We start from the raw sequence: 21,763 nt of genomic DNA, 5'->3' as shown, positions 1-21,763 counted from the left end.
CGAGTCCAGACCCACACACTAGTCCAGACCCTCATACTAGTCCAGACCCTCACTGACGAGTCCAGACCCACACACTAGTCCAGACTCCCACTGACAAGTCCAGACCCTCACTGACGAGTCCAGACCCACACACTAGTCCAGACCCTTACTGACGAGTCCAGACCCACACACAAGTCCAGACCCTCACTGAGGAGTCCAGTCCCTTACTGACGAGTCCAGACCCACACACAAGTCCAGACCCTTACTGACGAGTCCAGACCCACACACAAGTCCAGACCCTCACTGAGGAGTCCAGTCCCTGACTGACGAGTCCAGACCCACACACTAGTCCAGACCCTCACTGACGAGTCCAGTCCCTGACTGACGAGTCCAGACCCACACACTAGTCCAGACTCCCACTGACAAGTCCAGACCCTCACTGACGAGTCCAGACGCACACACTAGTCCAGACCCACACTGACGAGTCCAGTCCCTGACTGACGAGTCCAGACCCACACACTAGTCCAGACTCCCACTGACAAGTCCAGACCCTGACTGACGAGTCCAGACCCACACACTAGTCCAGACCCTCACTGACGAGTCCAGTCCCTGACTGACGAGTCCAGACCCACACACTAGTCCAGACTCCCACTGACAAGTCCAGACCCTCACTGACGAGTCCAGACGCACACACTAGTCCAGACCCACACTGACGAGTCCAGACCCTGACTGACGAGTCCAGACCCACACACTAGTCCAGACCCTCATACTAGTCCAGACCCTCACTGACGAGTCCAGACCCACACACTAGTCCAGACCCTCACTGACGAGTCCAGTCCCTGACTGACGAGTCCAGACCCTCACACTGGTCCAGACCCTGACTGACTATTTCAGACCCTGACTGACAAATCCAGACCCTCACTGACAAGTCCAGACCCTCACACTAGTCCAGACCCTGATTGACTAGTTCAGACCTTCACTGACAAATCCAGACCCTCACTGACAAGTCCAGACCCACACACTAGTCCAGACCCTCATTGACAAGTCCAGACCCTCACACTAGTCCAGACCCTCACTGACGAGTCCAGACCCACACACTAGTCCAGACCCTCATTGACAAGTCCAGACCCTCACACTAGTCCAGACCCTGATTGACTAGTTCAGACCTTCACTGAAAAACCAGACCCTCACTGACAAGTCCAAACCCACACACTAGTCCAGACCCTCATTGACAAGTCCAGACCCACACACTAGTCCAGACCCTCATTGACAAGTCCAGACCCTCACACTAATCCAGACCCTCACTGACAAGTCCAGACCCTCACACTAGTCCAGACCCTCACTGACAAGTCCAGACCCACACACTAGTCCAGACCCTGACTGACGAGTCCAGACCTTCACTGACAAGTCCAGACCCACACACTAGTCCAGACCCTCACTGACAAGTCCGGACCCACACACTAGTCCAGACCCACACTGACGAGTCCAGACCCTGACTGTCAAGTCCAGACCCTCACTGACGAGTCCAGACCCACACACTAGTCCAGACCCTCACTGACGAGTCCAGACCCTGACTGACGAGTCCAGACCCACACACTAGTCCAGACCTTGACTGACGAGTCCAGACCCTCACTGACGAGTCCAGACCCTGACTGTCAAGTCCTCTTCTTCAGCCCACACCCCAACCATTGTTTAGCAGATGAGCTTTACTTTCTGCTGTCTTATGGCCATTTGTCTTGAGGAGATGAAAACACTGTGTACAAAGTGAAGACGTGCAAACAAAACACCATCAACAGATGTGTTTGCAGGAAACATTCCTCTCTTCAAATGAGTTTTCTCAGAAGTCTGGCCCGGCATGTCTCGCTCACTTTGCTTCCATGCTGAACCGTGGAGCGCCACGCCCCGCCACTGTGGAGCTGAAGCAGAACCAACGCTTCCCCACGCTCCTGTTGGCTGGGTCGACTCTGTCGAGAGAGAGGCACCTGCATGGTCAACAGGTTGGAGGGTCGGCTGAGAAAGTGTCCCGGTGAAAGCAGCATAGTGTAGGAAGGGTGTCATGACTGCAGACAGTGATTTCATTGGTCGTGTTAAGTCAGAGTTGCTACTCACAAAGCCTCATTCAATTGGACTAGTTATCCCAAGCTGCCATATATTTATTATTGTCAGTGAAAGCCTGTTTTTTTGTCACTATTTGCGAAAACAAAAGACACAAAATCACTTTGGGTCGTGCAATGTCATTGTAAAAATAAAATGGATTATTTAATTTTATTGAGAAAATTTTACATAGTTTCAAAAAAGTAAAACAAATCTTTATAAAATACATAACACGTGAATAAAACTAATCCAATGGTTTAAAAAAGAATTTCACTCATATCTAAACCAGTCCTTCTTTTTATGGTTGCCTTGTGTATCATATTTTCAAACAACAATTATATATACATGTTCATGAGAGAAGAGGGACAATAATACAATACAGCCGAATGTAATATAATGACACTGACATAGTTTTATGATATAAAACAGATTCTTTATTCCTTCATGAGTCCTCCCCCTGAATTTCTACAACATATATTCATATTCTGCTGTTCCTCCAGAGAGAAATTCCACGCAGAAGCTTCTCATCATTCTCAGAGCCGAAAGTGGGCCGAGCCCTCCACTTCAGCCCGTTGGATCAGCATCTGACAAACGTGTGATCGCTCTTGACAGCATCGTTCTTACGCAGTAGAACACTTCATGAGTCGCAGCGCTGCTTTTTGGTGCGCAGAGAAATCACATTTGACAAATATTTTCACAGCGCATCATTGGTTGGGTTAGGTGTGCGATCTGACAGGAACGCCTGGCGCGGTCATGACGGAAACAGCCGCTGTGAAGTGGGCTGCCGAGGCAGGGAGCAGGAACACAATGAGGCTGCTTCCAGATGCAGCAATGCAACATGAGCCCTTTTCACGCAGCTAGTAACGGAGACTCGGCAGAGTACGCTGGAGCTGACGGACGCTTGTACCTGAGAACAAAACATTTCTACGCTTCCAGTGCACCAAACAAGCGTACCACGTCTGAGTGGAGAGAAGTGAGAATGTGGCACGTTTGGAGTCACGTGTTTGTTTGCAGTCACTTGTTTGTTTGGAGTCACTTGTTTGTTTGGAGTCACTTGCTTGTTTGGAGTCACTTGTTTGTTTGGAGTCACTTGTTTGGAGTCACGTGTTTGTTTAGAGTCACTTGTTTAGAGTCACTTGTTTGTTTGGAGTCACTTGTTTGGAGTCACGTGTTTGTTTAGAGTCACTTGTTTAGAGTCACTTGTTTGTTTGGAGTCACTTGTTTGTTTGGAGTCACTTGTTTGTTTGGAGTCACTTGTTTGTTTGGAGTCACTTGTTTGTTTGGAGTCACTTGTTTGGAGTCACGTGTTTGTTTAGAGTCACTTGTTTAGAGTCACTTGTTTGTTTGGAGTCACGTGTTTGTTTAGAGTCACTTGTTTAGAGTCACTTGTTTGTTTGGAGTCACTTGTTTGTTTGGAGTCACTTGCTTGTTTGGAGTCACTTGTTTGTTTGGAGTCACTTGTTTGGAGTCACGTGTTTGTTTAGAGTCACTTGTTTAGAGTCACTTGTTTGTTTGGAGTCACTTGTTTGGAGTCACGTGTTTGTTTAGAGTCACTTGTTTAGAGTCACTTGTTTGTTTGGAGTCACTTGTTTGGAGTCACTTGTTTGTTTGGAGTCACTTGTTTGTTTGGAGTCACTTGTTTGTTTGGAGTCACTTGTTTGGAGTCACTTGTTTGTTTGGAGTCACTTGTTTGTTTGGAGTCACTTGTTTGTTTGCAGTCACTTGTTTGTTTGGAGTCACTTGTTTGTTTGGAGTCACTTGTTTGTTTGCAGTCACTTGTTTGTTTAGAGTCACTTGTTTGCAGTCACTTGTTTGTTTGGAGTCACTTGTTTGTTTGGAGTCACTTGTTTGGAGTCACTTGTTTGGAGTCACTTGTTTGGAGTCACTTGTTTGTTTGCAGTCACTTGTTTGTTTGGAGTCACTTGTTTGGAGTCACTTGTTTGTTTGGAGTCACTTGTTTGTTTGGAGTCACTTGTTTGTTTGCAGTCACTTGTTTTTTTGCAGTCACTTGTTTGTTTGGAGTCACTTGTTTGGAGTCACTTGTTTGTTTGGAGTCACTTGTTTGTTTGCAGTCACTTGTTTGTTTGGAGTCACTTGTTTGTTTGGAGTCACTTGTTTGTTTGGAGTCACTTGTTTGTTTGGAGTCACTTGTTTGTTTGCAGTCACTTGTTTGTTTGCAGTCACTTGTTTGTTTGGAGTCACTTGTTTGTTTGCAGTCACTTGTTTGTTTGGAGTCACTTGTTTGTTTGGAGTCACTTGTTTGTTTGCAGTCACTTGTTTGTTTGTAGTCACTTGTTTGTTTGGAGTCACTTGTTTGTTTGGAGTCACTTGTTTGTTTGCAGTCACTTGTTTGTTTGTAGTCACTTGTTTGTTTGGAGTCACTTGTTTGTTTGGAGTCACTTGTTTGGAGTCACTTGTTTGTTTGGAGTCACTTGTTTGTTTGGAGTCACTTGTTTGTTTGGAGTCACTTGTTTGGAGTCACTTGTTTGTTTGGAGTCACTTGTTTGTTTGGAGTCACTTGTTTGTTTAGAGTCACTTGTTTGGAGTCACTTGTTTGGAGTCACTTGTTTGGAGTCATTTGTTTGTTTGTAGTCACTTGTTTGTTTGCAGTCACTTGTTTGGAGTCACTTGTTTTGGAAGGCTCGGTTCCGGGTGAGAGGCTGGGGAAAAGTTAATGGTAGTGAGTGGTCCCCACAAAACACAACTGTGTGTGTGTGTGAGTGTCTGTGATTTTACGACTTTTTAAACTCCTACTTCTCTTGTTCTTATTCTGTTCGTAGCCCTCTTGGTTTAAGCAGAGTGGAGCTGCTCAACCTCATCGTGGGTCCTGATCCACGTCTCTGATGCTTGTTTTCTCACCGTGCTTGTACTTCCGCCGCGTACTTCTTCTGCCTCTTTGGCCTGAGGATGGCAGCGCCACATGCTGGCCTGCCATGTGTCCTGCACCCCAGTGATGTGCGCTGCACACTGAGTTTTCTCTCTGAAGCCCTCCATGTTTGTGGAGCAGTGATGAACGCTGTTGTCATGTGGACAAGGCCCAAGTGGTGCAGCAGGAGAACGGTCAGTGGCTGCTGTTTGAGCCGCCCCATGAGACGACTTGGAGAAGAGCAGGCGGCGCCCTGAATCGGTTCCTCTCTTGTGGCCAGGTCCAATAGCTCTTTGCTCCATCTGAAATCTATTCTGTGCTTCACGTATTGGTTTTTGGAGCAGTGCGCTTGTTGTGTCTCCACACAGCGGCTGTTCAGTTGAATACAGTCTTGTCCTTGGAATGAAGTGGGGAACCAACACGAGGGTGGTCCGGTGGTCCAGCTCACGACTGTTCAAGTTACTGGGACGTTGACAGAGAAGCTTGCAGACAACTGAATCTACATTATTTAACTTTTTGTCTGAGGCGGTGAAAACGATCAGCGTTCTTTCCAGATCTCCTGACCCACTTTCCCGATCCGGTTGTCTGCGTGCTATTCTATCAGTGAAGGAGAACATCAGGGACCCCACCAAAGACTGGACTTCCTTCCAACTTGAATCCCCCGGCTGTTGCATTCCTGCAGTCCTGAGGTCTGTGTGACGACGCGGCTGCAGAACACGGCCGTGCGGCGGAGACGTGTCATTTCTCACGTGTTCCGAGGGGGGCTTCTGGGAGGCTAAACCAAACACTGAAAAAGGCCTCGAGCTCACGCAGCGTGTTCTCACGCCGACAGCAGCTGATGAGTGAGCTGCAGCCAGGTTGTAAGTCAGCGCTGCTCTGTAAACGGCCGAGGAGAAAAGGCTGTCTTCTGCAGATAGTGCCTCTTTAAACAACGTGCGACGGAGAGGAGCCTGAAACTGTTTGGCCCACGGTGAGGCCAAGCTCTCTGTCAGGTCCTGCCTGCGTGTTGTGTATGAAGCGTGTCAGCCTGATGTAGACAAGGGCCGCGATGCCCCACTGGCTCTGGACGTGCACTCTGCAGACCACGTCTCTTTCTGTTGCTTCATACGGGGGGCTTTGCCGATTTCTCTGGACTCTGCTCTTCGAAGGGGAAATGTGCCCATCGTAGTAACCTACCTGACAACCTTGGGTTGTTGGAGCTCTTGGCTCCGCCAAGGCCTCCCCGAATGAGGCCCAAGACGCCAGAACACTATGCAGGAGCGTCCTGTCCGATACAACCCTGAGTGTTTTCCTCGGCTGAACCCTATTGTTAAGCCTGATCTAGCCGTATGGAGTGAAAGGTAAACTCTTTCTGACTTTGATTTGTCCGGAGAGGCACCAGTGAAGGAACGGCCTCAGCTCACGTGCGTGCGTGCATGCGTGCGTGCGTGCCCAAAGTTCCTGAAGACTCCTGGAAACAGACTGAAAGACGTTTGGAAAGGCGTGTGGAAGCCATTTTTGCGGCTGCTGTGCAATGTTTTTTCAGAGCTAAACTCATGATCGCATGAGGTCCATGAGCTTCAGCCTACCATTGAAGGCTAGCAGAGCGCCACCCCATGGCTTTGCTTTAGCCATCTTGTTCCATGCTGGACAGTCCGGTGAAGCGCCGCCGAAATGCTGTGGGAGGTGAACATTTGATTCCGTTGTGCAGACATGCACCCGGGCAGGAAGTCCACTTGACAGTGGTGGAGCAGAAGAGCAACTTCCTTCCACGATGTTGTCAGTCCTAAAGAAGAAGAGTGTCCGGTGGCTGCTTAAATACACACACGCTAATTTGTTTGGGGCCAAAGAGTCAGTGCTTTGTTGTGCAAGCTTTCCTTCAGAGCCATCTCCAACCGTGAGGCTGTGCTCATGGTGTCCGACTGGCCCTGTCAAAGTTGTCAGCATCTCCCTGCTGACTCACACATGGCTTCAATCTGTGGTCCAGACACCTTCAGTCCCCAAGAAAAGCTTGCTTGGACGAGGTCCCGGTCGCCTGTGGTAAACAGACAACCGGCATGAGGGCCCCAAAATATATGGTGACTCTCAGTGCCTTGCTCCTCTGAGAGTCCTCGGCCTGGTTTTCCCTCCAGCTCTTGCGCAACACGCTGGTTGAGCGTCCCAGGCCTTATCTGCAGCTCTGTGTCCCGAAGTGGGTCATGTTATGTTGATGTTCTCTCTTTCCATGGAGATGAGTTTGTTTTGCTCAACATCTGTTGGACTTCCCAGAGTGTCGGGTTCCCACTGGCGACGACTAATCTCACAGGAGATGGTTGAGCTGGTGGCAAAATGGAGCAATTATGTGATTGGTCTTTGATTACCCGGCTCAGATGAGTCGCCCACTGTCCCGGGACCATCGTGACAGCCTGAGTGAGCGTGAGGAAGCCGTCACCTGGGCTGCTTCTTTGGGCCACTCTTCATATCGCCCGTCCCGCCGTCGCTTCAGCTGTGCTGAGTTGTGTCTGACAGATTCCAGCGCCGCCGCCCCCCCCTCCTCCCCTGGACGGAATGAAAGGGGTTCTGGCTCGGCAGGGGCGTGCGGCGGCTCCTCCTTCAGGCTTGCTCACCATCAGACTCGGTGGGTGTCAGACTCCGCCGCCTGCTCTGTAAAGGTGCACTTGCTCACGACGCCTGCTCCAGTCAGAGCCAGCGGCTCCTGTTTGATGTGGTTTACTGAGGGTTTTAATATAGGCCCTCAGGGGCCGCCGTCCTCTTGCCCTCCTGCTTTTTATGTGCGACGTTGCTCTGGAAGTGGAGGAGGAAGGAGGGCTGGTCCCCGAGCCGGGATAAGCCCGTGTGACGCCTGGTGTGGACCTCAGCCCGGCGGCGGGGCATGTGGTCCAGGCAGAGTCCTGTGTGTTTTCAGCAGCTCTCAGACTGATGTGGCGTTGTGGCTCTTTAACGTAAGGAATCCAAGTAGCAGATGCCCCCCAGACTTCACGCGGCCCACTCCCACACCGGCACCCCTGCTGGTCGGGAGGTCAGACAGAGCATGTGAGGCTCCTTTTCTTTCCAATTAGTCTGCCTGCTAATGAGGCCCAAGCATCCTTTTCCCACTGCCACCCAGCCCTCCTTACCCGCCGTCCCCTTCGGTCGGGTCGCACTCTCCTGACCCGATCCTGCTCTGCTCCCACACAACCGCCAACCCAGGGCTGCAATGACCTGGCTGCGCATGCCGCGCGTCTGTGACCTGGACGTCAGAGTGCCTCTACTCCACTCCGACTCACTCGTTCTCTCCAGAACATGACCTCTCCTTCCACAAGCACTTGCACTTGTTTGACGTAACAGACCCCCCACCCCCACCCCTTCCAAAGAGAAGGCCAGGGGTCCTGTTTCCTGTCTGCGTGTGAGGGTCACAGACCTCCTCGGCCTTTGGTTTGGGCCTTCAGTGTTGAGGCTCCGCTCCCGACCTCTCAAAATGTTAGTGCTCCTGAACGTTGTCATTCCCTCACATGCACTTCCCCCTTGGTCTTCTTCTGGCATCTGTGTCTCTGCTCCCTCCGACAGCTTGAGCACCTTTTCTCAGACTCGAGTCCAGTCACTGTGTCCTTCATACACGCAGGAGGTGTCTCCTTCTACATGAACAGACTGCTGACGTGAACGTGTGGTCACGACACATGACTCTGGGAATCGCAGCAGTAACGTGTAAAGCGGCCGCGCAGCAGACAAAAAGAGATTGTCCCAGAGGCATAATCAGATTTAGCATCCGGCGCAGGAGCAGCTGGCTGGAACGGACTCTTCAACTATGAAACCTCACGCAGACAATCAGCCGCATTCACAGACATGGATGGAGAACAGAGGACATCGTTGTCATGCCAGGTATATCTAACACGAGGGATGCCGCCTTGATCCCCACCGTGTCTGGATAAACAGAGGCTCCCTGGCCGGACTGCCACTGCTTGCACTCAGCTAGCGTATGTGGAAGGCCAGGAAATATATTTCGAGTGCAGGTCCACGCCCAGTTGACTGTTCCAACTGGAATTAGCATCAGGAAATGAAGCTTGTCTGCATTAGCCGTCTGGGGCTGAGCACCCGTTGCGTGACGCACTGGACAGATGGAGGAAGACAGGAACGAGGTGGAGAGAGTCCTGGTCCGAGCTGGGACGCCAGGTGAGGACCGCTCAGCCTGAAGCTTTTTGCATGACTCCCCACATGCCCCTGCCACCGCGCTCTGCCATGACTCCCCCACTACGGCCTCACTTGTCTGCGCTCTTTAGAAAAAGCCAGTCTGCTAACTTGATCCGACGGCAGCAGCCCAGCGCACATGTGGGATTACAAGGAAGGAAAGTTCATTTCCTTCTTTTATCAAGAGAATCTGCTGAACACTGGTGTTTTAACGCAGTGAGCGGGGCAGCTGCGACTCGAGCAACTGTCCACTGCGCTGGTGAGTTGCTTATCTGAGGTCAAGTCGTGGGGGCAGCTGGTGGCTCCAAGAAGCCCAACATTTTTCTCGCCCCGGGAATGAACATCTGAAAGGGAGACTCTGACTTTTGGAAACGTCCTGGAAGTGGCAGGGCTGATGTTGAGAGTTCATTTTTGGCTCTCGGGATTGAACGTCCAATCGAGTGGCGCTTATCATGATGACGGTGCAGAAAAACATTTTTTAAAACTAATGGGCCGATGACATTTCAGATGGCTATATGCTGTGCCGAAAGGCCCCCTGCCGAGCACAGCTGGATGGGGTTGGATCCCAGGGCTGTTCATCCACACATCGATTCGCTGGATGAATCGTTACAACCCCAGTCTCAACTCTCCAAAGATGTTGGCAGCAGCTCAAACTAAGCTTGTCCAAAGCAAAACAGACTTGCGTGTCATTGTTGGCAAAACCATGTGACGCCGTGTGGATTTATTCTCCTTGTGGACATCCGAAGTTCACAGCTTTACTCATCCAAAAGCTGTTTGTCGCTGCTTTAGTTTGTGGTGAAATCATGTCTCCGGTGAGGATGGACTCACAGAAGGTTGATGGAAGGCGGAAGTTGAGGAAGTGCAGCAACTCACGGCTTTCGCAGTGGAAGCGCTGACTGGAGTGGCGCGCGGCTTGTCCAGACTTGTCCCTTCCATCTGGAGCAGGACACAACTCGGAGCTGATCCGATCAAACCAGAGGCGGCATCTCCCCCCGCCCCCCGCCAGCACCTGTCTCCATCACTCATCTCCCGTCCGTCTCTTCCAGCATCACTGCTTCTTCCAGCCAGAGCGTAATAGTGTCGACTACTGCGGCTGAGGAGCCAGTTCAGGTGGCAGCTGTCATGTCCAACTCTGACCCTGAGTTCATGTCATACGTGGGTGGCAGCGACAGACTTGCGGTTTCGGTGTCTCTGCCTGGGCCGGCCCGTGTTGAGCAATCCACCACATGTTTGGGTTTTGCCTTCAGCTGGTGGGACATGGGCTATTGTCTTGGCAGAAGCAGAACCCTGCGTGTCTGTGAGAAGCCATCAAAGCGGTCACGTTAGCATGCTAGCAGGTGGCTTCTCTTGAGCTGGATGTTTCCATGCGGCCTTGTGAGAGAGGATACTTGTGCGAGACACGTGACCAACATTTCCGTGAGGCTGAACATGGATTTGACTCAGTGGGATACGTAATTCAGGGTCATAAAACTTTCATGGGTTTCAGGAGCCGCTTGTGGTGGACAGTTGGATTTGTCCTCTGGGTGGAACACTAGCCTCGATGAAGACTCCTGGTGAATGGAACAGACTGTCGACTGTTGCAGTACGTCCTGTGGCGAAAATGCTCCGGTATGAACCTTTATAACAAACAAGAGTGCAGTGTCCGGTTTGAGTCACGGCACCAGTGAGAGACAGTTGAGGTGACTCTTGTCAGGATACCTCCTGGACAGCTGTCTAAGCCCTATGGAGAGGTGTTCCAGTTGGGTGGAGGGCAAACGGAGGACCCTGGGAACTCTATGGTTTTCCCCTGAAAGATCTGCTGGAGGCTTCTGAGGGGAGGACAGCCTGCACTTCTTTGCTGCAACTGCTGCCCCCATGACCTCGGTTGATGGGTCAGTCAGCCTCCAATTGAAAGTGTGACTGTATTTCATAAGCAGTCAGCTCTTATACATTCTCCAGAATGTGTAATGTGCGGCTCCACCTGTCTTCTTGCAACAAAACGTTGGAACGTGGGAGGTTCACATGGTGTTGACGATTCTGAGCAGTATAGAGCAACATAGTATACCCATGCTCCGGCCTTTATTGGGCATTATGGCGGATGCTCTGGATGTTCATCATCATGTAGGGTGATACAGGACAAGGCTTCTGAAGTATAGTAATATGTGGTTTTAACCTAATCCACTTCCAAGCCCCGGACGGAGCACAGAGTTTAGAGTGAGGCCATTCCAAATCACATTATTCCCCTGACTTTTGCCCCCTGAAATACGAAAGAAGCCTTCATGCAGGAGGCTTAGAATCGTCCCTAACATCCTGTGAATGCCTTATGACTGGATGGAAACCATGTTTCTGTGTGTCGTCTTGGCTGTGTCTGCCAGCGAGCCTCTATCAATCATCTGTTGTTTTGCCATTAAGGCTGGGTGTTTCTGCAGAGGGAAGGGAGGCCATCATCTTTGGGTGTTAACATTGATTGGTTTGTGGGCTCACAGCAGGAAGCAGCGGAGAGTCGCAGTCCATCTTTTTATAGAGCGCCCGCCGCACAATCCTTTACTCGCTGCTTTCATTTGCTCTGGGAGTTTGATTTCATCGCAGACGCCGAGGCTTCTCCTTCCTGTGGTGCACACATCCTTATTTCCCCCATGGTTCCGAACATAAATAGAAGTTTGTTAGTCTCGCAGACATTTACATAGCCCTTCAGAACTATAGTGAAGACACGCTGAGAGGTTGTTTTTGTCCTTTAATGTGTCGAACATAGCCTTCATTCGGCCTGTTTATGGCTGTGAAGGTCAGTTTGAGTTATTATGATGTAATAAATGCTTAAAAAGCTATTGTCATAAAAGGGGAAACTGTGGGTTTTAAGTTCAGGGTGGAGGGATAGAAAGTAAGACGTATGCTTTTCAAAGTTTACTTTCACTTTCTACTGCTCCTTTCCGTCTCTGCTGCCCCATGAAGTGCAATTACGCCAGGAGCAAGAGTGCTGTAGACGTTTTTGGTAATATGCATCGCTTATGTTGTTCCCCACACATGGACTACGAAGGGCGGCGGGACATAGGAGAGGAGTTACCAAAGCCCATTCAGACCTTCCAACAATGACTCCAAGAGTCTTTATTTCAAGGGCGGAAGGTGAGCCCGACAGACGGATTCATGCACTTCTGTCTTCAGTTCATGACGGAAGGTCCTACTCACATGTGGGCCCAGATCCTGAATATAAGTGGTCGAGGTGACGTTGGTTGGACTGTTTGAAAGGCCAAGTCGTCCAGGTGAGGCTCAGAGTAGAACCTGTGCGTGGAGGGAGGCCAACGAGGAGGTAGCCTTGGGGCAGACCCAGGATGCCCTCATTTATAGTGTCGATCGAAGAAGCCAAGGACCAGTCTCATCACAACACAGAGGACGACATGCCACTCCTTTTTTCATGGCCCTTCACATCGCCATTCTTCTCCCCTGCTCTCAGCTGCTCCGACTTCCTCTCACTTCATTTTCCTGCTGGAGCTTTCTGCCCCGCACGAGTTTCTCCCTCCTGCGGTAAACCTGAAGCTGTGGTGGGCTCACGCTGTGGCTCAGCCATGCCAAAAACACGGCGTCACTTTCGACACGTCCCGCCCCTCCCGGCCACCGCCGTCGCGGCACAGCCTCAGAGAGAGCCCTTTCCCTCCCCCCCTCCAGTCTACGGCTCATTTGAGGCTTGGCTGTGATCGTGCAGCCCTTTATTTCAGTCCCTGCTATTTCTATTCCAGTGGCATCACAACTCCCCCCTATGTATGTGTCCACTGGTGGCTTCAAAACCGTGTTGCTTACTTTTAGCCCCAGTAGTTCTTGTTCAAAAAGTCGCCTCCCCTCCCAGCTGCTCCAGTGTTTGTGCGACTGTGAATTGGCTTACTAGGCACCACTCCCACAATCCCAACAGGGTTGCTAGGATGCGGAGGAATCCCAGGACCTCAGTAAAGCTGCGGCGACGTCCGGCAAACGCAGGCAAACACAATTATGTCTGTGAGGAAACACGGCAGTGCGTTAAAGTGCCGTCCATTAGGGCCTGGACCTGACTCGTGGGGGCTGAAGGTGTCACTGCAGCTCACCAGGGTTCTCACACACAGACAGTCAGTTATGTGGCTGAAGCTCTGGTGCGAGTGACCGGCCTCGCAGAAATCTGCTGGTCATCAGACCTGTGTGGCCTCAATGTTTGGATATGAATGGAGGTTTGTTGTGGGGCCAACAAGGTGATTTTTGTTTCTTGATGTCGCAAAAACAAACAGTTTGTGTATGCAGGGAAAGGAACAGGCTTGTTTGTGTTATGAGTGATGTCATTGTGATTCCAGCCAGAGTTTATACCTCCGTTGCACGGCCATAAACAGAGATGACGGCGTCCATATGAAGCCAATGTTCTCCTGAAGACCGCTTAAACACAAGGAGCAAAACAACACTGCTGACGTGTGCAGAAAGGAAGGAAACCGCCGAAGACAAACCCGAGGCCGACGCCTGGCAGGGCAGCACATCTCTTACCTTCTCAGTCACACATGAGAGACAAGGTCCCGTCGTCCTCGTCACCTGCTCTGCTCCTGATGAAAGTCATGTTGAAGAAATCGGCCTTTTATTACGTTCATTTCCGTTGAATTCATGATTAGACTTTGATACTCGGCTCCAAGTCACCGGCCAGGCCAGCACCACCAAGGTGAGCTCAGGCCTCGGGGGTCCACCATGCTCTCCACACCGCGTCACCCATGTAAATTACACTTGCCATCCTCTGCAGATGAGCGTCTCCACTTCAGCAACAAACCCAGACTTTGTAACATGAAGTCCTGGATCAACAGCAGGCTGATTTGGCTTGTGTGGACCCGCGCTCCATGGGAAGGTCTGAAGCGTCCGCGTGCCTTCAGGACCAACAGAATATATATATATATACATATATACTATATCTACTAATGATGACAAAAATAATCATTTGAGAATTTGTGGTGAATCAATCTCCATGAATCACCGTTTCATGGTATCAGAATATTTGTGTGAGTGGATGTGCTATATGACTGGATCAAATGATGGAGCCGTACAGACAGTTCAACAACAACGTTTTGCATCGGTCTGACAACAGCACATGGTGGCTAGATTCACGTCTTGATATGGCCCGATTTACACGAAGGTCTTGAAAATATTTGGATAAGAATGATGTTTGTTGTCATGAGTTCATCATAATACTGTTGCGATGAATTAATCGTAAGTCTAATATGAATATGGGAGTGAGGATGGGTGGACGAGGCGGAGGTGAAGAAGAGAGTGCGGGCAGGGTGGAACGAGTGGAGACACTACACAATGTAGTGTACGGATGATGGATGGAGAGAGTTACTGGGGTCAGGAGGTTTTCCATGGGAGTCAGGCCAGAGGACAGATATGAGTCACAGTCAGACAGAGGGGAGGAGGCTGTTGGACGGACCAGAGGACACAGCAAATATACTGTAGAGAGGACACCATGTAGTGGACGTGACCTCAGTCTAGGCAGCTGCTGAACTCCTGTCTGCTCAGCAAGGAAGCTGGTCGTGACGCCACAAACAAGTGCTGTCGGCCTTTTCAGTTGCTACACGCGTGCTCACCATTACGGAGGAATGTGTTGTGCTCCAGTCGGGGATTCACTGGGAACTGCACCGAGGGCTTTTGAGTAATGCCGCCCATTCCTTTTTTGCAATCAGCAGATGTCACTGAACCTCTCTGAACCACGGAGACTCATGGAGACTCATCTTTCATGTCTGGGATGTGTTTTGTCCTGGTGGTCGGTGATGTTGCCAGGAACAACAAGCCGGCTGGTCGCTGCTTTCGACCAGTCCACTGCAGCGAGCCTCTGAATGGTCAGAAATAACCAACCTGCCACTCACGTTTGTGCCTCCGTGAGTCTGTGACTGGAATCCTCCTCACGCCATTACAATCACACCTTCCCATCGAATGCAGCTGCTACTATACTAGCTTGTCTTCTATAAAGCGCTAAATCATTAGCACTGTGTTGGAAGTCCACACCAACGCCACTTGCTGTTTTACCTCGCAGCTGCTGCGGATGGTGACGGTGTCTGAGAAGCGCTGGAGAGCCCGGTCCCGAGGAGCGGAGGGATGGAGCGACGACGGAGAGGAGGGCTTCCAGAGCGGCGACTGCGACGACGAGGACGAGTGCAGCGGCGTGTCCGGCCTGGGGCCGCCGCCGCCGCCGCCACGCAAGCGGCTACGCATCTTTGCAGGTCAGACGTGACACGGAACTCACAGCACGGCTACAGTGATGACACCACACCGGCTTTTATGTCAACTACGTGTGAAATTACGATGACTCATTGCTGGAGTGGTGTCTCCTGGAAACGGTCGCATCAACTGATGTTTCCATGCTTCCTCTTCAAGCCAACTCTTGTGACTGCGCACTCACACACTTCATGTTCTGGTGGCACCATGGGACACATTGGGATCACACTGCTGGGAGATGGCAGGTCGTGAGAGAAGAGGAAGGCAGCCAATGAGGGTGGATGGTCAAGATGGCTTGCTGATGGGAAACAATTGGCTTGTTCTTCAAACCCAGCAGCGTCCAACGTCCATGCCGTGGTCAGGAGCAGACAGTTTTTCCCCTCTGTGGTTGACACAGGGAAGAGACTGGCCACCTGCTCTGCCCTTCTCCGTGGTGCCATCAGTCGCTGCCAGTGCCAGGCTCCTCTGCGGGACACCTCCTGCTTCTCACTCCGCTGGGCCTTCAAGCGACTGCTCTCTGCAATTCCTGGTTGTCCCCTGTGGAGCGGGTCCCAGAATCTGGACACACTGTCTTGTCCCCCGAATGCACCCGTCCACAAGGTCATTGATGGTGATGCTTTGTTTAAGGTCAGTTCGGGTGTGAGTTTGAGTCGATGATCATCATAGAGTCGGTAAACCCAAAGGTATGTGCTATGTACCAGACTCAACATCAGCAAGAGATTTTCATGTAAAGCCAATGCGTGACAGGTGGAGGTTGAAGGTACGGCGTTGTCTGAAAAGTGTGGAGAAGTGGGGTGGACCTTTGAACTTCAGCCGTACGGTCTTGACTGTGTACTAACAGGACCGTGGCGCTTGGCTGCCGCAGACGTGAGGCTTCCTCAGGTAGCTGCCTCGCCCTGACCCCCTGACCCCTCCGCCGTCAAGCCCTCAAAAACCGTCAGCCGTCCTCTCCGAAAGGCAAACAAATGAGCCTACAAACAGCAGGAAGAAAAGAAACCAAACAGAGACGGAGGGCCGCGGCGCTGCACCCGAGGCCTTCAATACGCTGACACAAAGCTGCCGCAGCTGAGCAAACACAAAACTAGGAGTTGTCCTCCCTGTGTGCGATGTTGGGCTCACGGGCAGAGAGCAAGTGCAGAAGGCGTGGGTGAACAGAGGAATCCTGCTGGCAGCCGTGAGAGAGCCTGAGAGACTGTTGTTTCACCGTTCATCCCTGAGGGAGCCAGGATCGTCCAGCATGTGCACTCACCAGGCAGCAGCTAGTGATGTCTCAGCTTCATGGTCAGCCAGAGTTTTAAAGGGACGCTATATATATATACATGTACAGTATATATGTGTGTCAGTCTCAGGTGTGATGTGGGACAAAAGGATGAGAGGGAAAGTGTCCACAAGGGTGGTGAGGCCAGCAACGCTGTATGGTTTGGAAACAGTGGCACTGAGGAGAAGACAGGAGGCAGAGCTGGAGGGAGCAGAGGTGAAGATGCTGAGCTTCTCTCTGGGATGATGATAGGATCAGAGGGACAGCACATGTGCTCAGGTGTTCAGGAGACCAAGTCAGAGAGGCTGGATGGAGATGGTTCAGAGGAGAGAGAGAGAGAGAGAGAGAGAGAGCCAGTACATGGGTGGATGAAGATGTTGGAACTGGCAGGCAGAAGGTGGAGAGGAAGGCCACAGAGGAGAGTGATGGAGGTGGTGAAGAGGACATGAGGTTTGAGAGAAGAGGAAGCAGAGGACAGGGGGAGACGGAGGAAGGTGATCTGCTGTGCGGCGAGTTTAGCTCCAGACAACGGCGGGGAGTCTATCTGACGCTGTTTGTTTCTAGTCGCTCAGCACTGCATGAGGAAGAGCGGGAGGGGCCATGGTGCACGAAGAAATACATGTACGGCTTCTCACAAATTTTAGGAGCAAAAAGGGCACTTTCTCCTTGCAGGGAATAAGGGCTGGGGGGTGGACATGTGCATGTGAATCTTGGTATGGAATGCTGAAGCAACTCCTGTGGGCTGAAAGGACAAACGAAGGAGTGATCCAGCAGGAGCGCGCACGGCTGTTTGCCTCAGAGTCGCTGGTGTTTGCAGACCTTGGACAGCCCCCACCCCACTGACAGATAGCTGCTGATAGCCAGTGATGACCCAGCAAAATGCTGAGCCAGCGAGGCCTGTTTTGGTCAAACAGGGGGCCATGGTTCAAAGGTCAACCTACAGAGCATGAGGCCTAATGGGCTGGCTGTCTGAGCTCCGGTGTACCCAGATGGACGAGGCTGATCTGGTTTCACAAAGGCCGGCGTCATCCTCAAACCCAGACTGAGAGCGGCACGGGAACCCAGGGAAGGATGGGTGCAGACAGTACAAGCCCAGGATGGGCCCCCCCTCCGCCGACCACACTGTGGACGGTGCTGTGATTGATCTGTGCCTTCTCGGCCTCAGCATAAGCTTCTCTTGCTACACACACACACACACACACACACACACACACACACACTTCCCCTCCCGACACATTCTCCAGAGCATTCCAGGCCAGGGCAGCTATTCCAGGCCAGGGACCCCCCAAACTGCCCCCCAGCCCCCCGCAGCTTGACGAATGACCTGAAACATCAGACCGAGGCTTGTGCTCTTCCTCTTGACGTGTCACTCTGGTGGTTCGGCATCAGCGATGTCCAGCGCTTCACTCCTCTGTCATCCCCAAGAACACTGTCTTTCACAGTATTTTCCAGCGCACAGGCTTGATAGCGCCTTTATCACCGAGTTGTGGGGGTCAGGGACAGCTGGTGTGCAAAACACATGGCATCCTGCATATACAGGCAAAATATTGTTGGTATTTCCCAAACTATATTGCCGGCGCCACACAATAAATGTAAGTATCATGTGATGCTCCCGAGGTCTGTCTGCTGCTAAGCCAGTTCTTTATGAGACAAAGTTTGTGGCATGAGGAAAAAGATGCAAATCTTTTTTAAAATGTTGTTTTTTTGTAAATATGACACATGATGCGGAAAAAGCTAATGGATATTTGACTATGTTTAAATTGATTTATTTATATATAGGATTTCCAATAAAAAATCTAAAATAAAACAAGTTAGTCATAATTTAAATTTAAAAAGTATACATTTTTACTGTAGAGTAAATATATTTATTAAATAAAAATAAAATCAAATGTATTTTTTTATTCTTATTCTCACGTAAAAAAAAAATAAAGAAAATAATTTGTGTCTTTGTCATTTGTATGTTTAAATTAGAAAACAAATGTAACTGATTTATTTTAGATTTTCAATATAAATAATGAAAACAAGTGTGTATATATATATATATATAAGCAGTAGTACATGCCTGGTAAAATATGTGGAGCAAAAATCTGTGAAAATTGTATTAAATGTGAATTCAAAATGGCTTCTAATTGGAGATATTTGAAATGTATAAAAATGTGTGGGGGAAACATTTTTATTAGAAACAATAATAATTTGATCATGTGTAGTGGCATCGACAGAAGTGAAGATGTCGAATTGATTATCAATAATAAATAATATCAATTGGACGTGAGCCACAAACGATTCAAATGAACCAGGTGAATACAGATAAGCGGCCGCACGTGGCCCCGGGGCCTCGCTTTGCACCACAACAACAACAACTTCCCATTCGTCACACACCTGACTGTACGAGGCTGAATTTGTGGGATTAGAAGGTGTGTGAATCATCCACCAGGGGACTGAACCTGGGGTGATGACTGACAGCGCCTCCTTGAGGAGCGTGTAGCAAAAGGTCGGTCGGTGGAGCTGAGGCAGTCTCCTCATCGCAGAAGCTCCTCACAAGACGGCTGCAGCACCAAGCCTCCCCGCTTCATTTCCTACCTCATAAATCAAGCGTCACCAGACCCAACAGGCGTATTGTGCGCTGTCTTCTCTGAGACGGAACATCACCCGGCTGTGTTTCTTTTCTCCGGCACTGACGGCAGTATTTCACCTGTGCAACGCACGTCTTGTCAAGCGAGTGACTCGCGTCTCTTTTTAGGGGCGGAATGAAATCCTCTAAAGATTGTTATTGAAGAGTCTCCCCGCTGGACTGAAGAGGCAGCAAAGCCGCCAGCGGCCGGGCCAGAGCACGGCTGATGGTTTCTCTCGCCGAGCTGGACAGGCCTCCGCTGTGTCCTGCTGCACCTCGCCTGGCGCAGCAGGAGCCCTGTCAATAGAGCTCTTGTTGTCATCCCGCGCTCGCGCGGCGGCTCCACAAACAGCAGCTATGGAAATATTCCCGTACTGTCAAACAAGGGGCGGGAGCGGGAGAGGAGACGCTGCTGAAAGAATGCGGGGAGTGAAGAGAGGACCCGGTCGCGCTCCTGAAATCTGTGCCCGTTGAAGACGCTGGCACGGTAATGAGCTGCAGCTGTGACCTCCGACCCTCCGCACCTTGTAGGTGCCGGCGTTTTGATCAGTGATCCAGACGCAACTTTCACTCACCGGACTATTCAGCTTCCACGATACATGTGGTGACTCGGGACAGAGTTAGCGTGAGGAAACCAGATGTCTGAGGCGCTGCAGGTGCTCTGAGGGGGCCATGTCAAACGCACTATGTCTGCCAGTTGGTCTGGGAGCAGCTCAATGTTCCCCCAGAAGAGCAGGCACACCTACAGGCTGCTGCCCCTGCGACCTGCCTGTAGGTGTCTGGTGCCCGATGTCTGTCAATAAATGAAAATTCAGTCACTTGGAACCATCCATCCATCCATCGTCGTCCGCTTAGCCGTTGCCGGGTCGCGGGGGCAGCAGCTTCAGGAGGTCACACCAAACGCCCTTCTCCCGAGCCTGACTGGGGGATCCCGAGACGCTCCCAGGCCAGCGAAGAGATGTAATCTCTCCGCCTGGTCCTGGGTGGACCCCTCGGTCTCCTCCCAGCTGGACGTGTCTGGAACAGAGAGGCGTCCAGAGGGCATCCTGATGAGATGCCCCAACCACCTCAGCTGACTCCTCTCAATGTGGAGAAGCAGCGGCTCTACTCCCAGCCTCTCCCGAGTGACGGAACCTCTGGCCCTGTCTCTAAGGGAGACGTATCCTTCACTTGGAAGCTAAAACAGAATTTTCAAACAATGGTCAGACAGTCAGGTGGGTGACGGAGGTGTAAGTCAAAGATGCATTCATGGATTTGTTTGTTTTTTTTCATAGCGAAACCTCAGACACACAGTAAGAAAGCCCACTCACTAGTAGCCTGGCCTTGAAAGTGGATGACAAGGAATGAATGGTTCCACCAACTTCACTTGATTCTGGGATTGGAGGTCGAACATTCTATCGACATCTCTCTGATGGACGTCGACATCACTTCTTTTCAATAGATTTCACTGATAAGCCGTCGAATTCTAAAGGAAAGTGTGGGTTTGTATAAGGGTGAGAGTCACGTGAGTCAGGCTCCACCTGCAGGCTTGAGTCGACGGACTCAGACGCCTTGACCTCAGTCGCTCCGCCACTTCCTCTGTAATATCAGGCCTCTCAGTGCGTCCCCAGACCACTGAGCGTCCACTCCAACTCAGGAGCAGAAGTGCCGGGGCACATGTTTCTGTAGACTGAGACGGTGTTGCCTTTCATCTGCTCTTCAGCTTGAAACCAAAACAAAAGGCTGACGGCAGTGCAGGTGCTGGGAGAGAGGAGTCGGAAGAGTAATGTTTCAAGAATGACGTTGGGATTTGTTGGCAGAGACACCCACAAATGGTGTGTAGCAAGGCTGCGATAGTCTGTGTCACTTGTTCCATTTTCATGGTGAAATCACACTTGCATTAAATGACATCTTACTGCAGTTTTCACGCCACATCAAACATGTCTATGGGCCGAAAAATCACTCAGTACAGTCAACAAATGACGAAGGTGGGTTGGTGAGGGGTCGGTTCTGACCCAGTCCTCCGTCTTCATCCACTTGCTGCTGTCCAAACAAGACTCCTCCAGCTCCTCCTCCCCATGAGCTCTGGTTTGTTCCCGCTCCTGGACGAAAGAGAGAGAGAGCGAAGAGAAGAGAGAGATGAAGTTTCCCTCTGGCATGGAGCTTTCCAGCATCAGTCCCGGGATCAAAGCAGGACGTCGATCTGATGCTCAGATCTTCTTCATCTAAGACTGACCATGGGAAGTTCATCGGCTCTCGCTCCAGAGGCCTTAGCGTTTTTCCTGCCCTGTAAAGCCTTTGCTTGCGCAAGAGCAGTCTTTACATTTTGGACGCGGTGAGTCGATTCCAGGCCGGTCGCTGGGTGGTGTCCATCGGCTGAGGCTCAGTCCGCAGCCATTTTGAGGGAAACTTGCCATGTTGTCCTCACGTGGAGCAGAAGCACGGGAGGATCCACCTGCTAGCCCCCGTCCTTCTTTAAGTGGACACGTGTCCAGCAGCCTTGGGTGGAAGTGCAGTCTCCGTCTGGACTGCACAGATGTGTGCGTGATGTTTGCGTCCCTCATTCCCAGCAGATAAAGATAGAATCCCAGGAATGCGCTGCCCACGGTCCCTCTGGCTGAACTTTAAAGCTGAGTCATCATCTGGTACA

The 21,763-nt window shown here is 51.0% G+C and overlaps 1 protein-coding gene across 3 annotated transcripts in view; it reads left to right on the top strand.

The window, feature by feature from the left end:
* gpc3 (glypican 3) overlaps positions 1-21,763 on the top strand; it is a 106,130-nt gene that overhangs the window by 74,491 nt on the left and 9,876 nt on the right. For all 3 annotated transcript variants that reach the window (XM_053878744.1, XM_053878743.1, XM_053878742.1), the window contains one exon: positions 15,084-15,270. In XM_053878744.1, coding sequence (XP_053734719.1) covers positions 15,084-15,270 — 187 coding nt within the window. The remainder of the gene's footprint in view (positions 1-15,083; positions 15,271-21,763) is intronic.

The sequence above is a fragment of the Synchiropus splendidus genome, chromosome 11, assembly GCF_027744825.2.
Source record: "Synchiropus splendidus isolate RoL2022-P1 chromosome 11, RoL_Sspl_1.0, whole genome shotgun sequence".
In the NCBI taxonomy this organism is placed as follows: domain Eukaryota; kingdom Metazoa; phylum Chordata; class Actinopteri; order Syngnathiformes; family Callionymidae; genus Synchiropus; species Synchiropus splendidus.
Note: the sequence above shows the minus strand (reverse complement) of the source record. Positions and strands in the feature narration are given on the sequence as shown.